General features: G+C 35.9%; 1 protein-coding gene across 5 annotated transcripts in view; it reads right to left on the bottom strand.

Annotated features, from left to right (window-relative positions):
• The window catches only part of ASAP2 (ArfGAP with SH3 domain, ankyrin repeat and PH domain 2), a 326,404-nt gene that overhangs the window by 44,343 nt on the left and 265,384 nt on the right, over positions 1–16,677 (bottom strand). For all 5 annotated transcript variants that reach the window (XM_074209626.1, XM_074209625.1, XM_074209628.1 and 2 more), the window contains one exon: positions 5,258–5,447. In XM_074209626.1, the coding sequence (XP_074065727.1) occupies positions 5,258–5,447 (190 nt within the window). The remainder of the gene's footprint in view (positions 1–5,257; positions 5,448–16,677) is intronic.

The following is a 16,677-nucleotide window of genomic DNA, read 5'->3' as shown; positions in this document are numbered from 1 at the left end:
TTTTTTTTTTAAAGTTTTTGCAAGGCAAACGGGGTTAAATGGCTTGCCCAAGGCCACACAGCTAGGTAATTATTAAGTGTCTGAGACCAGATTTGAACCCAGGTACTCCTGACTCCAGGGCCGGTGCTCTATCCACTGTGCCACCTAGCCGCCCCTTCTTGGTAAAACTGTTGGTAAAACTCATTAAAAACTCAGAGGTTGATGACATCCATTCCCAGTTCCTCTATAAAATTAAGGGGTAGGAGAGTAAGGTGGCACAGTGGATTGAGTGCTAGATGTTAAGTGAAGAAGACTCTTATTTGTTAGTTTAAATCCAGTTTGAGACCTTACTAGTTGTATGATCCTAGGCAAATCATTTAATCCTATTTGTCTCAGTTTCCTCATCTGTAAAATTGAGCCAGGGGAGGAAATGGCAATTCACTCTAGTTGTTTTGCCAAGAAAATCTCAAATGGGGTCGTGAAGAATTGGACATGACTGAAAAAATGATTCAACAATAGGACTAGATAATCTTTAAGTCCCTTCTATCTTTAAATCCTATAGTTCTTTTAATAATTTAATGTTAGGAGCTGCTAGGTGGCACAGTGGATAGAGCACCGGCCCTGGAGTACCTGAGTTCAAATCTGACCTCAGACACTTAATAATTACCTAGCTGTGTGGCCTTGGGCAAACCACTTAACCCCATTGCCTTTCAAAAAAACCTAAAAAAAAATAATGTTAGAATTCTCTTAATACATGTTCCTGTCTATGGACTTTCTTATGTATGAAATTTTAAAAATAAGCAAAGAAATAGTCTCTAAGGTCTGACTCTCTCCTTTCTTATTCCTCTCAACATCCTTTCTTATCTTACCCTCCATTTCAAATTCCTTTAAGAGGGATAATAAACACTCCCTGGAAAGCTGAATGTTAACTCAGGTTCTCCCCCAATGCTATCCTGTCCAAGACCCATGTTGGTGGTAGTGGTTGATGTGCTCATTCCTAATTGAGGCCCACAGAGGGCAGAACTGGGACTCTGGGGCTCTGCACTTTCCATCTTACAGAAATAAGATGCCCATGTGTCAGGCGTGCTTGTTATCCCTCCCTCACCATCTACCTTCTCTTCCTTCCGTTAGACTGTGAGCTCCTTGAGTGAGGGGCAGGGACTGTCTTTTTTGTATTCCTAACACTTAGCAGTGTCTGGCATATAGTAGGTGTTTAATAAATGTTCTAATATAAAACATTAAGTCTAGAAAGTACAAGGTTGGTCCATGTTCCTGTATACAAGATTAATACAAAGTTTGTTCTATTTTACCCCTCTAGATGCTTCTATTCCCAAAAATTAGACATGCGAATCCCCTCTTCAGTCAAGGGTATAATTCCCTCTTGAATGAGGGTCAACACACCCCAGCACCCAGGGCGTCCAATGCCCCAAATTTCATAGGCTAGTGACTTAGGTGAGTGAATGCATTTATTAATCATGTGGTCTGACACTGCCAAGGCAACCATAGGTGAGACTTGAAATTCAATAAATCTAATAACTTTTAAAAAGTGAGTAAGTTAAATGTCTGACCAAATATAGCAGACTAATCTTTAAATTTTCACCCCGTTTCCCACCCATTTTATAAGAAACCTTTCCTGTGCCTCTTTAAGACTACCACCTTCCCTCTACCATTTTTACCAATCTATCTTGTATGAAGCTTGTCTGTACACAGTTTTCATGTTATTTCCCCATTAGACTGGAAGCTTCTTGAGGACTCTTTTGGTACCAGGCTCTTTTGCCTTTAATACATTTTTAGTGATTAACAAAGCAACTCATTTTGTTCTAGGTAAGATACTTCCCACAAAGAACAGAGAAAGGGAACCGGGTCATTCAAGAAACATGTTTTCACATCAAAATATACTCATTGGTGTTTTTTATTCCTGACTTTGATCCACAAGTATAATATCAAAGGATGTTGTTAATATATAAACCAAGAGAGCACTCTGGAAAGTAGCTACATACATGCTAAAATCTGTCAAAGAAGGAAAGGGATTTATTTAGATTCATAAGAAACAGAGTTGAAAGTGGCCTTAGAGATTGATCTTCTAGCCTAACCCTCTTATTTTTGCAGATTAAAAAACCTAGAGAAGGGAGAAACCTGATCCAAGTCACACAGCTAGTCAGCAGCAGAGATGGTTTTCGAATTAGTCATCTGATCCTGAATACTGGGCTCCTACTATCACCACATTTGTTTCATATCTTGATTTTCCAAGAATACAATTTTTTCCTCTGGAAGATGAATTTGTGTCATCAATTCCAGTGGTATCATTTACCCTAATTGGAGCTGGAGAGAGAGGGAAGGAGAGAGACAGATGTTTAAGCAGTAATCTCCTTGGAAAAGACTTTCCGCTTAAAAGGAAAGATTTCTAAATTACTGAAATGCTATTCAGAGAAAAGTCCTTACCCTTGGGTTCACTCCTGTCCTGACTGGAGGCAAGACTCATCTCCATGAACATCCTAAGCTGGCAACACTCAGAAGGGGAGGAAACAGTAATCTGGCTATCTGAGAAGCCTTCATAAGTAATCCACGCAATAATCCTTAGGGACCTCATTTGGAGAATATGGAATTTTTACAGAACTTTAGTAAGTCTACCTAACGCTAATAAAAAAAAATCAAAACTGGTTATTGTCTTAGCTTCCTTGTAAAATAAGAGATCAACAGGGGAACACACAAATTTTATAGTTAACAGCACCTGGAAACAACATGTTTTATTCAATTTTGTTAATGTTCTGAAAAAAAAAACCCATAAGCAATCTTTATTAGGGCTTTGCCAACCACTGGGAAGCACTTATGAATTGAGCTATAATAGCCATGTTCCTTTTCAACTCCAAGTATTTTCATTACCACAGATGTACTTTCAAAGCCAAGTACCATGAAGTACCAATTATTCACACTCAGAAAGTGGCTAAAACCACACCCAGATAGACAGATAGACATAGACACACACACATACACACACACCCCAGACCCAGACACTCTTTCTGGTCAGGTTAGTCCCTAAATGGATACTTGGTAGGAAGAATGAGACTGAAGCTAAGGTTGGACAGATTATGACATTAGTAACCATCTCAGGACTGATGCTCTCAGCATGAGATACTTCAGCAAAAAGCTCCACAAAACATCTTGTAGTGGGGTGAGAGGATGAGACAAGAGAAAAACCAATACTTCTTTCCCTTAAGATTCAAATTTGGGAATGAGGTTAGTCCTGCTAAGATTTCTTTGCCATTTCAATGGGACATTGTGAATCTGGGCTTCCTGCCCTAACCTGCTCTGCTGTTTCTGTGCTTCTCTGGAGTGCTAGCCCCTCCCCAGAGATGGCTGCTTTCCCTCTAAGTGGAATTGGCAATCCACATGGAAAGTTTCCTGGATGCAAAAGTACCCCTCCACATGCCAAAAAGCTATGTGGAAGTCTCAAATGCAAAGGCTACTTACCTGAAATTGTTTCTCCAAAGGTGGCTTAAATGTGAAATGCCCTGAGGTGTCTACTTAAGTGTCAGTCAATCAACAAGCATTTATTAAGTGTTTACTACTTGCCAGGCATTGTGCTAGGTACAGTGAATAGAAAGAAAAGGCAAAACATTGTCCTGGGCCCCAGGGAAATCATAGCCTAAGAGGGGAGACAATATGGAAATTACTACATAAATACAAGATATGCAGAGTATAAAGAGAAGGTCATCTCAGTGTGAATGCAGCAGCACTGGGGGATAAAAGAAGAGAAACTGAGAAGCAAAAAGAAATAAAAAATTCCAAACAGCTATATTTAGCAACCTTTTAAAATGAGAGAAAAAAATTATTAATAACTAATGATTTGGGGAGATGCAGGGTTCCTTCCTTTTTCTATAGTCCTGATTTCGAAGTTCAGGCTCTTGAATTGAGTTTTTTAATCTATGTGTGAGGTGGGAAGCCATTGTGCTCTTCAGGTTTGGGTAGGGGTAAATTTTTTCAACAGATTGCCTAAGTCTAAGAGCAATTTAGAAATAGATGACATAATCAAAGTTCATTAGAATAGATCCATTCTCTCATAGCAACATTCATTTTCAACAATCAGAGTTGGAATACCCTCTTCCAAGGCCATATATATGGGTGAGCCTGTCACCTTGATCATCTCTGGCATTCAAGAGTACCACTAACTTTTTATCAAAAAATGCTGGCATTATTAATAAAATGACTAGCTACCCAGAAATTATGTCTCTTGAATTTTTTAAAAATGCCATAAAAAGAATAACAGTAATGGAAAACTGGAACACTAATAGATATTTTGTGGAGTTGTGAACTGATCCAGCCACTCTGGAGAGCATACCCTTTAATTCAGCAATACCATTACCAGGTTGGCATCCCAAAGAGATCATAAAAAAGGGAAAAAAAACAACATATACAAAAAGATTTAGAACAGTTTTGTATAGTTTTGTAGTGGCAAAAGATTGGAAATTGAGGAGCCCATCAACTGGGGAGTGGCTGAACAAATTATAGTATAAGAATGTGATATAATTCTATTACTCTGTAAGAAATTATCAACAGTCTGACTTCAGTCTTGACTTCTTGCATGTGAGCAGAATAGAACACTGTACACATTAACAGCAGCACTGTGTGATAATCAACTATGATGACAAAGCTTCTATCAGAAATTTAATGATCAAGGACATTTCTAAAAGATGTGATGGAAAATGCCAACCATATCCAGAGAAAAAAATGGAATCTGAATGCAAACTAAAGTATACTATTTTCACTTTAAAAAATTTTTATGTTTTTTCTTTTTCTCATTTTTTTCCCTCTTTAGTTCTGATTCTTCTTTCAAAACATGAATAATAAAGAAATGTTTAACATAGATATGTAAAACCTCTATCAGAGATTACTCACTGTCATGCAGAGAGGGAAGAGAGGAGGTAGAAAAACATAGAGCTGAAAAGTTTATGAAAAGGTGACTGTTGAAAATTATTTTTACATCTAATTGAAAAAAATTAACATTTAAAAAGATAGCATTATTAATAAAATGACTACCCAGAAATTATCTTTCTCAAACTTTTTAAATGCCACAAAAGGAATAAAAATGGACACAAAATATCTATTGTTTTTCATTTAAGAAAACATTCCAAATTCCTTTTCCAAACCCCCATTTGAAACACTATTTCCTATCACAGAATTTCCATTTTTTTTTGGCATTTCTGATACTTTTACCTGCCATGTCTCTCAATCTCTCTTTTATAAGTACAAGATGATTAACAAGCCTTGTCATTCTTACATGTCCATTGGCAAGAGGAATTTTTTCTGTCAGATCCACACCATCAGCATAAACTTGGAGTAACCCAAAGATGTCTCTGGTTTTCACAGCCTCACAAAGGCTATGTAGTTTAGCTGTATTATCCGAATATTTTTTTCGTGCATATTTCCTCTCAATGTATTTGGCAGTGATGTAGTCTTTTCTTGCATTCCTGAAATCACACAAAATTGATTTATAAATTTTTAATGCCCACTCCCCCAGTTTGATAAAACATCATACCCATTTAGATTCAAGTACCAAAATAATTAAATAAAAACCTTTGAGAAGGGATGCTAGGCCAGAGGAATTCTGGGAAGTGAAGCAAAATATGTAATTCTTTTATATATCTTGTTTTACTACTAGTAGTCATTAGGGTCATGGTAAAGAGACTGAAATGCCACCATTTCCAATATAGAAGGCTTAGGTCATAAGATCAGGTACAGAAGGCTCCTCTGTTGTTTAGCTGTGGGCAAATAGCTTATTTCCTTTATTGGTTTCTGGGTCTATAAATGGAGACACATCCTGTTCATAAGAAAGCTAAACTTGGAATTAGGAAATATAAGTCCTTCTTTTGTCATTTAAAAGTATAAATATAGGCAAATTACATAACTCCTCTGAGCCTAATCTATCTCATCTATAAAATGGAGATCAGATTTTTTAGTAGCCATCTCAGAGTTGTTGAGGTTAAAAGATACTTTGCAGGGACAACTAAGTGGCGCAGTAGATAGAGCACAGGCCCTGGAGTCAGGAGGACCTGAGTTCAAATTTGGCCTCAGACACTTAATAATTACCTAGTGGTGTGGCCTTGGGCAAGTCACTTAACCCCATTGCCTTGCAAAAAGACCCCCTCCCAAAACAAACGAGTCATTCCTTAAAAGATACCTTGCAAATCTGAAATAAATGTGATGTTGTCACTTATTTATAATATGCAGATTATTATATATAACTATTGTATCGATAATTTTCTTTGTCTCTCTCTCCCTCCCCATTCCCAAAAATTGAAGGTGTGATGATTTTATCTGGTTTGGTGATCCCAGAGCTAACATGCTGCAAAGATGGTAACAATTTCTTAGTCTTAGGAGAGTTATTGTGACTGAAGGACTCATCCACCACTGCCATTCCCATAATAAGACTCCCCAAACTTAGCTAGGTTTTCACTTATTGGTCAGACAGGAATTCTTTCATTTGGACAATTCTCAAAGCCTATGAACTTGGTAGGATAGGCAAGTCTTTGGGAACTCATAGTGGCCTCTGTATCATGACCATTCACAGGAGGGGAATAGCTTAATAGAGGAAAAACTTCTGCAAAATATTTTGTTAACAAACAAAACAGAAAGGAAGGGTTCTCTTTTCCCAAAAACTTGTAATTGGAACCATATGTTATCTTCATTTTCAAATAGATCCCTCCCTCCCTCTCTCCTCTTCCCACTGAGGTAGTCTCTATAAAATTACTTTTAAAAATGGGGAAAATGTAGTTCAGCAAAATTATCTAAAACATTAAGCAAATATGACAGATCTCAAAGATTCCTTCAAAAGATTTACCAGCAAGTTATAAGACTGAACTTCTACTTCATTTGTCAATTATTGTGACTGAAGAACTCATCAATCAGTATTTAATAAATAGTATTAATTAAGGACTTAACTTGCTAGTGCTGGGTACCTCACACCAAGTGTTGGGAGTTGTGAGGGGGAGAGAGGAAGATGATACACAAGCAAAAACTCAATTTTTGTCCCCAAGGAGCTCACATTCTAAAGGAGGAGACATTTTTTCAAAATTATTTAAGGAAATGGGGTTAAGTGACTTGCCCAAGGTCACACAGTTAGGCAATTATTAAGTGTCTGAGGCCAGATCTGAACTCAGGTATTCCTGACCCCTGGGCCAGCACTCTATCCACAGAAGGAGATTTCTTTGTTTGCTTATTTATTTATTTATTTATTTATTCATTCATTCATTCATTTATTTATTTATAGTTTTTGCAAGGCCATAGGGTTAAGTGGCTTGCCCAAAGCCACACAGCTAGGCAATTATTAAGTGTCTGAGGCCGGATTTGAACTCAGGTACTCCTGACTCCAGGGAGGGTGCTCTATCCAGTGCACCACCTAGCTGCCCAGAAGGAGATATTATTAACAGCAGCAGCAGCTGTTGTGTGATAGCTACCTAGCGTTTCTTTAAATGTTTATATAAATTAAAGACAGTGGAAATGGGAAGTAATTTCCAAGGGGACAATAGAGGAGGTAAAAACCTCTAGGAGAAGAAGGAATGGAGGTGAAGAGGGAGAACATTTCAGAAATGGGGCCAGCTGGTGAAAAAAATCAACCATGACATGGAATGTTATATGGGAAGAGCAGAAATTTAGGGACAGTAAAGGGGAACAATAGATTACATGGAGCAGAAAAATGTATAAGACTGGAAAGGATTCAGGTTTTGAAGGGACAGGACTACCCAGGAGAGGATTATTTCTTCCACAGTTATCTCAGTGTCACTGGAGTTGGGAGCACACACTGGAAGACTCATTCAACAGTGGATATGGCATTAGAGGATCTAGGTTCGAATCTCAACTCTACCCATGAACATTACTTGTGTTTAGTTAAGTCAGTTACCCTCAGTTATCCTTAAGAGATTGAATTAGATGATGTCTAAGATCCATTCAAGTTCTAAGTCCTATGAAAATCTGTTTTAGAAAGCAAATGAAATACAGTCTACCTTCTTCTCTTTAAAGTTAAACAAGACCTATCTTCAAAATTTCTCTCCTTCCAGTATCTATCAACATTAAGATTTTTCCTAAAACACAGTTCATGTTACCTCAGAATCATCAGGGTTCTATATGAAATATGGATGGATGAAGGGGTCAATTCTTCCATCAAAGACTATTTCAAAAAGGTCAGTTTCATTTTTCCTAATACAGCAATTTGATCATGATTCATTCATTTTCTACTAATAGAGGAAATGCTATTCCAATTAGGAGTTGGGTTTTTTTTTGGGGGGGTGTTGGAATTGACCAAAACAAACCATTTCTGCTTAAAAAGCTAAAGCTTTCTTCTCTGTTCTTTCTCATTCATTTGTTCAAAGTGGCTCATATATTCTGTGATAGGGGTCTGGGGAATCTGGTAATGAAATGACAACCTCTTTACACTTAGAACTTTCAGGGTCCTATATCTACAATTCTCTTATGCACATATTCTATATTCATTACTTGCACATATCTCCCAACTGGATTCTGAACTCCAAAAGGGTGGGAACATATCCCCCAACTGGATTCTAAACTCTAAAAGGGTGGGAACCGCTGTCTAGTCTAACTCTGAATCCTTCAGAGCCTAGATGAGCGACTTGAACACAGAAGGTATTTATTTCATAAATGTTTTCTGAATGAAGAGGAAATCCCAACTTTTCCTTAGTACTGGCCCTAAGGCCATATATTAAAATTCAGTCCTGTATGATAACTTGCAACCACTTGGAGGAACCTTTTGAACTGCTCTAGGGATATCTGAATCAACTTGAGTCCCTGTACTGTCTTCTTCTAGAGACCCTCCATTAGGACCAGTCCTTTAGCATTGCTAAAGCATACTGGACCTCCTGGAGTCAAAGGAAATGCTAAATGGCCTTGGATTTTCTTTTAAGCATTTGCCAGGCCCCAAAATTGCTTGTACTTGCTTCAGTGTTTCCTAGAAGAAATATCTTTAAGAACAGCTTGCCCAGCTAAAAAAGGAATTATTTTAATAGTATGGCTAAAATAAGTTTCCTTAAGTGCTGGACAAAACTTTGGGAAAGTTTTCAGTTTTCCCAGTTTTGAAAATAAATGTTCCAACAGATGGCTCTTCTCCACTAGGTTCTAGCTTAAATATGTTTTTAAATATGTTTTTCACCACCTAATCACCTCCTAATTAAAACCTTCAAGTTTTAATTTTAGCTTCATTAAAGGAGGGTTCTCAACTTATTCATTCTCATGGCTTTCTCAACATGACTCTGAAAAGCTAATTTTAAAAAATATTTTGATACTGAATTTCAACATAACTAATTTCCTTTGCAATCTTATGTATTTTATGCATTTTAAAAACATTATTCTGAGAAGTTCAAATGATTCACAAGATTGTCAAAGGGATCCATGGTATAAGAAAATTAAGAACCCTGCTGCTCTAAAGGATGAGTCTCAAATCTAACCCTCCATTTTCATCTTTTTGGAGTATATTTTTAACTTATGGAATAAAAAGCATTCCATAATAAGAGATATATAAAAAAGTAACTGCATTGAAACTGCAAATCTATTATGTCCAACTTAATATTAAAATATGTAATAACATCATCATGTAAATTTTATTTTCCCTGCCCCGCCCCATCCACTGGACACAAATAAGTACACATATGTGTCAAATCATTCTATACTTTTCGATTCATCATTTTTTTCCTCTAAATGTAGAAAACATTTTCCTTCAAAGGTCTTTTGTAGTTAATTTGGGAATTTAGAATAGTCAAAATGACTTATTCACTCAAAACTGTTCTTCACTTAAAACAATATTGCTATTACCATACATAATTCTCTTAGTTCTACTCATTTTGCTCTAATTTCCCACAAGGTAATTTTAGTTCAACAAATCTAGAACTCAATATATCTTTTCCTCAGAGAGGTTACAAGTGTTTTATATTTGACAATGATACCATCATTCTCCAAGTCACCTGGTCTCAAAAATCTCTAGTTATAATATTTTAACACTTCTTTTCTACTCTTGCATCCTCAACTACTTATCTTAACCTATCAACTCTGTTTTACAAGAGACACTGTTCTAAGAGTCTTCCTTTTCATTCTCATGGCCACCATCTTATTTTAGGTTCTTATTGCTTCAAACCTAGCTTATTCCAAGAGTCTTTGAGCTGCTGCCATCTCCTCCACCTACTCCCAATTCATCTTACACATATCCTACACATTTCCTGTAACAGTAATTTTTATCACATCACTTCTTTCTTCAATAGCTTTCTATTATGGACTACTATAAAGTTCAAATGTATTTTCATAGTGAATGAAGGCTCTCAGAACCTGACTTCCAAAATATATTAAGTATACATTGAATATTCTTTCATTTTTAAGGGTATATATTACTTTTCCTGAACTCTTAAGATAGAGACCACACTAATGTGGTTCCTTATAACTCCTGCTTAGCAATGTTGTGTTTAATGTGCAGTGGATAAGACTACTGGGCTTGAAGGCAAGGAGATTCATCTTCCTGAATTTAACTCTGGTCTCAGACACTTGCCAGTTGATTAACCCTGTTTGTCTCAGTTCCTCATCTGTGAAATGAATTAGTGAAGGAAATGGCAAAGCACTCCAATGTTTGCCAAGAAAACCCCAAATGGGGTCATGAAGACTACTGAAACAACTGAACAATAGTAAATATTTATTGACTGACCCATATATGTACTACATGAGGTAGATTTGTTGATACTCAGAATTCTATATGGTCACTGTAATAAGAACTCATATGAAATAATCAGATTTGAATAAGGTTGCTCACCTTATTGCTTTTATTGCAAAATAATGGTCAGAAGACCATTCACCTTCATGAACAAAAACTGAAAATTACCAAGATTTCCCTGTATTCATTAACCTGGCATAAGATACCTTGAACTCCCTGAACGTAGATCCTAAAAGAGAAAGGGGTAAGAAAGTCTTATTCTTCCCTTTGGTTTCTTAGAGAAAAGTTCATTAGATTATTCCTACCACTTTCCTTCAAAGGTTTAGGCTTGTCAGGAAAAGATTGGATGCCTTATCAATTGGATATGATGATACAGAATACACCATTAATATTTTCTTTCAAAACTCTCCTTAGCACATGGAGGTAGCCTTGGTATTTGGAAGGCTCTGCCAATGTAGCAAGGCTTTGGTCAAGTCAATCAATAAATATTTATTAATATTATTATTACTATACTAAGCACTAGAAATTACAAAGAAGTCAATAACAGTCCTACGAATAAGACAGCATGCAAACTAATATGTACATAATTATATATATAGTGCATATATATATACATATACATATGTATATATATGTATATAGTGCAAGTAGAAGTTAATTGCATCCTAGAGAGGGAAGGGGAATCAAAAAAGATCCTCTTTAGGAAGTGGTATTTGAACCAAGTCTTGAAAGAAAGCAGGGAAACTAGGAGGAAGAGGTAAAAAGACAAAGGGTAATAGGCAAAGAAAGTAGCCAGTGAAAAGTCACAGAGTCCAAAAGGAGTGGCATTTGGGAGGAAGAGAAGACCCCTATTACTGGATTATGGAATAAAAGTCTTTTTAGACTAGAAATGTAGCAAAGGGTTGGGTTGTGAAGGGCTTTAAGTTCCAAAGAGAACATTTTATATCAAATCTTGGAGTTAATAAAAAAAAAAGTCTCTAGGGTTTGAGGGAGCAGGGAGGTATGACATGGGGAGATCACCTCAGGAAAATCATGTTAGCAGCTGAATGGCTTAAGGTAGAGACCAACTGTCTCTGTAGGTTACTGCAATAGTCCAGCACAGCAGTGGAGAGAAATAAGGAGAAAGAAGGGAACAAATACAGGAGGTGCTGTGAACGTAGAATGGACAAGACTTGGCCACAGTTTAGAAAGGGAGAAGTGAAGTAAAAGAGAATATTGGCATTGTGAGAGAGACCCGTTAGGTTCCATTTAATTTAAAGACCTTAAAAAATGCTAATGTTCAAGGACCTATCTAGATAAGTGTTGAAAGGTTCAGTCACCAATAGGTTAGCCAACAGATAATCATTTTAGCCACAACAATTCCAAAAAGCCAAAGCATAAAGAAGCTCTGAGCTATACTGGAGAGGGGAATACACATACCAAGAAATCCATGAATCCATGGGAAGTTCACTTACTAGTAGATTTTAAAACTAGGACTTCAATTCATTAACTATTTATTGGGTATCTAATATGTACAAGATAGTCATAAGGCATTAATCAATAACATTTTGCTGTGGTTGCTGTTCAATTACTGTCAGTCATATCCAACTCCATAATTCTTTTTGGGATTTACTTAGTAAAGTAGTTTGCTGTTTCTTATCCCATTCATTTTACAGATGAGGAAAACAAGGCAAATAGGATTAAGTGACTTGTCCAGGGACATACACCTAGTCATTTTCTGAGACTATATTTGAACTCAGGTCTTTCTGACTCCAGGCCCATTGACTGGTCTATCCATTGAGTCATCCTGATAGTCTAATTTCAGTTAAACTCTGATTACAAAGAGGAAAGGATAAGGATAGGTAAACTCCTAGTCACACAATAACAATGACTCTGAATTTATAGACAAGACTCTTCCTCTTTCTAATTATTTGCCACACAGATTCAACATCCAAGGAATCTTTGGTTCATCCTTCAGCACACTTGAGATAAGGCTAGAAACAATTATGTGTGTTTCCTCAGTAGCACTGATGGAGGTGAGTGGTGCATTTTCAGTACATGACCAATTCAGAACTGTTTAAAGTGAAAGAACCAAGTGACATTCTACTGTATGTGCTAGGCCCTGTCCAAGGTGCTAGGAAATACAAGGACAAAAGACAAAAACCCCTCAAAGTCTCATCAGAGGAAAACACCATGCATGTATGTAAATTCTCTTAGAATTTAAAATTTTAATAGGTTAAAAAATAGGATTTTGGGACATTTACATAGCAAAATATACCTACATATATAAAATTGAGGAAAGGTTTCATGAAGAATTTCTCTAGGAAATGAATTCACATTCTTCATTAAGACTACAAGAAGAATTTATTCACCATTTCTTGGTTTTTTTTTTTTCTAGGTTTTTGCAAGGCAAATGGGGAGTGGCTTGCCCAAGGCCACACAGCTAGGTAATTATTAAGTGTCTGAGACTGGATTTGAACCCAGGTACTCCTGACTCCAGGGCTGGTGCTTTATCCACTACGCCATCTAGCCACCCCTATTCACCACTTCTTAAGGTTGAGGAGACAGATGGGGCAATTGATTCCCAACTCCCAATATATAAGATATTGTTCAACAGTATAGTGGAAAGAGTACTAGGCTTAGAACTAGGGAACCAAGTTCAAATCCAGCCTCAGATACTTCCCTGGCTGTGTGATTCTAGGCTAGTCAACCTCATGTGAGAATCAAATGAGGTGATAGTTATTAAAAATATATAGTTATAAATGTAGTTATAAAAAGGGCTTATTAGGAGCTCTATAAATAGTATTCCCTTCCTTCCCCCCTCTCCCCTTCCCCACATGTGGGTAACTCACTGGGCCCAACAATGCAAACTTGATGACCATCTTTCCAAAGTTTGTGAAGAAACAACAGCTACAGTACAGGACATCCAGAGGTATTCCTGCTGCCTTCCCCTCATGTATGCATATGATTCTTATTTTTTTAAATACAATAAAACACTTAATATCTCCTAAGGATAACACAACACTAAGGAAAGATATAGTCCCTACCCTCAGAGAATTTAGTCTTGGAAGGAAGACATCACCAAAAGAGATGACATAGTATATAATGCCTATATACAATCAAACACACACATCTTATGAGGGTTAAGTAACTTGCCTGAGATCATAAAGCTAGTGAGTGCCTAAGACCAGAGTTGATCTCAGGTTGACTTGACTTCAGGACCAGTGCTCTACCCACTACACCACCTAGTTGTTCTGCTCCAGATCCACTTCTAACTGTGGGGATCAGGAAAAGTTTCCTAGAGACTGTGGCATGTGATTTAGAATTCAAAGATAAAAGGGCAGAACTTAATAGGTACCATCTACATTAAGAAAATCTTTTCAGATAATTTAATTACAAGCTGCTGGAAGACTAAAAGCTGCCAAAATCACAAGCCATTCGTTTATTGGGGGACAGACTGGGAATTTCCTGTCACCTAGCATCTATACAAATTCTATTTCCTCTATTTTCTTGTAATAAGTTCTATCATCAGAATTCAAAGTATTAGAACCAATTATTTTTAACTTAGTCTAGTGAGGTACAATTTACTGTTATGCCTTCTGCCTTTATTGGATCAATACCAGGAATCACCCACTTGAATAATATACTCTGACTTTTGTAAAAGTAGAGTTGAGGATATCATTATGAAATATCATATACAAAAGACCACAGGGAAAATTATTGCTTGAGTACAGTACTGGGGGGAAAAAAAACTAAATTTCTTTAGGTGAATTTGTTCTGTTTTTAGAAAATAGAAATTTCCCTTTTACCTTTGTTCTTAGCAAATCCTCTCTTTTGCTTTCCCCTTGTCTTCTTAAATTCAACAAGATAACTATTTTTGAATTAATAAGACTTATTAATACCTTTATTTTTATATTACTATCATTTTTACAAATTTTACTTCCTCTCCTAATGAAATCTCCTTTGAAACAAAGAAAAACACTTAACCAAAAATTAGTTTCCTTATGTGATGTGGATAATATTCTGTTCCAGTAGTTGCCCAACTCTCTGCCATGAATAAGGAGGTGTGTTTTATTAACTGTTCTCTCGAAGAATTACTGGTATTTTAGTTTCTCAAGCTTCCATTCTGATCTTTTCATTTATACCACAGTAAATGAAAAATGTGTGTGTATGTAATATTATACATTATATAATTATAAGTATCTGGTATTATATAATTATATATGGAATTTTTGTGCTATACAGTACATTTACAAGTACATATAAAAGTACTTTCTCTAAACCACAGATAAATGTATATGCTTATTTTATACTGTTATCAGTTTATATAAGTATTTTCATGTTTTTCTGCATTTGTAATATGTGTCATTTCTGATAAGCATAAAATATTCCATTACAATTACATTCACAAAAATGTTTTTTTCTGGCTATTCCCAATCTTTGGTGCTTACATTTTCCCAGCTCTGAACAACCACAAAGAGAGATCATTATGAGTATTTTGGAATATACTGGAACTTTGTATCTTTGACCTTTTTAGGTTTATGCCCTATAATGAGAATAGTTATGTCAAAGGCAATTTGCAGGACAAATTCTAAGTTCCACCAGCAGTATATGAATGGACCAGTCTTCTCATAGCTTCTCTAAAACTGCTGTCATCTTTGTCAATATGTAGAATGTTATTTCAGTGAACATTTCTCTTATTAGTCATAACTAGTGTGTTTTCATAGTTATAAATTTGTAATTCTTTAAAAAAAGTGCATATAGTTTCACAACTTTTCATCTAGAGTATATCTCTTGGTCTAATATATTTGTTTCAATACCCCTACTTATCTTAACTCCCTTGCCAGTTTATTGATGTGAAGATTTTTTTTTCAGCTTTCTCTTGTTTTATCTTTATTAACTTAAACACAAGTCCTTTAATTTCATGTACATGAAGAAACTTTATTTTTTCTTTTATGATCACCTTGTTTTTACTTATTTGGTTAAGAATTCTCTCATTAGGCATAGTTGTATAAGGTAGCCTATATTTCCTATTTCTTGTAACTTGTTTTTTTAATTTTAGTTTATATTCAGGTCAAGCATCTATCTGAAGCTTATTTTAATAAAAGATGCAAATTATGGTCTACAGATACCTTTTCCAAAATTACTTGCCACAATTTTGGGGGCCAAGTTTGGTCAAATAGGTGATCCTTCACCACTAATTTATATTTTGTTTTTTTTTTAATCTCCTTAGGGTTATTAAATGCTTAACTATTGTTTTAATTTGCTTCTGGGTTTTGTTTATAATTTGTTTCCATGGCCTACTTTACTGGTTGTGAACCAAAAATGTTAATGAATTTTACTTTATCATATTAAATGAAGTCTGGCAATATTGTATTCCCTTTCATTCCTACTTTTAAAAAGTTGTTTTCCATGAGATTCTAGATCTTTCATTTCACCAAATGAATTTTGCTTTTATTTTGTCTTAACTTATGAACTATTCCCTTAATAAGTGCACTGATATAGAATTTTATCTTGATACAAGCCAAGATCACTTAATCTCGCACCAATTATTATTATTATTATTGTTATTGTTTTTAGGTTTTTGCAAGGCAATGGGGTTAAGTGGCTTGGCCAAGGCCACACAGCTAGGTAATTATTAAGTGTCTGAGGCCGGATTTGAATTCAGGTACTCCTGACTCCAGGGCTAGTGCTCTATTCACTGTGCCACCTAGCCACCCCCATCTCTCTCCAATTATGAAAGATATAATTTTGTGATTTTATTTACATTACACTTGTATGTGTTTTGGTAGCTTAAGTTCCATATGTCTTATGCATCTTGTCATTATTCAGCAAATATTTATTAAGCACAGTCACGTATTACCTCAGTACATCAGGAGTTCTTATCACCAAAAAAGGAATTGGCTAGGAAGAAGTTACCTTAGTTGCAGGGACCATACTGAGTTATAAAAGGGTAAGCACCTCTGGGAACTAGGCAGGACATAAATTTTAACTACCACTAAAGTAAGAGGGAAAGA

Source organism: Macrotis lagotis, chromosome 1, assembly GCF_037893015.1.
Source record: "Macrotis lagotis isolate mMagLag1 chromosome 1, bilby.v1.9.chrom.fasta, whole genome shotgun sequence".
Taxonomy (NCBI): domain Eukaryota; kingdom Metazoa; phylum Chordata; class Mammalia; order Peramelemorphia; family Peramelidae; genus Macrotis; species Macrotis lagotis.
This window is presented reverse-complemented; position numbering and strand designations above follow the sequence as displayed.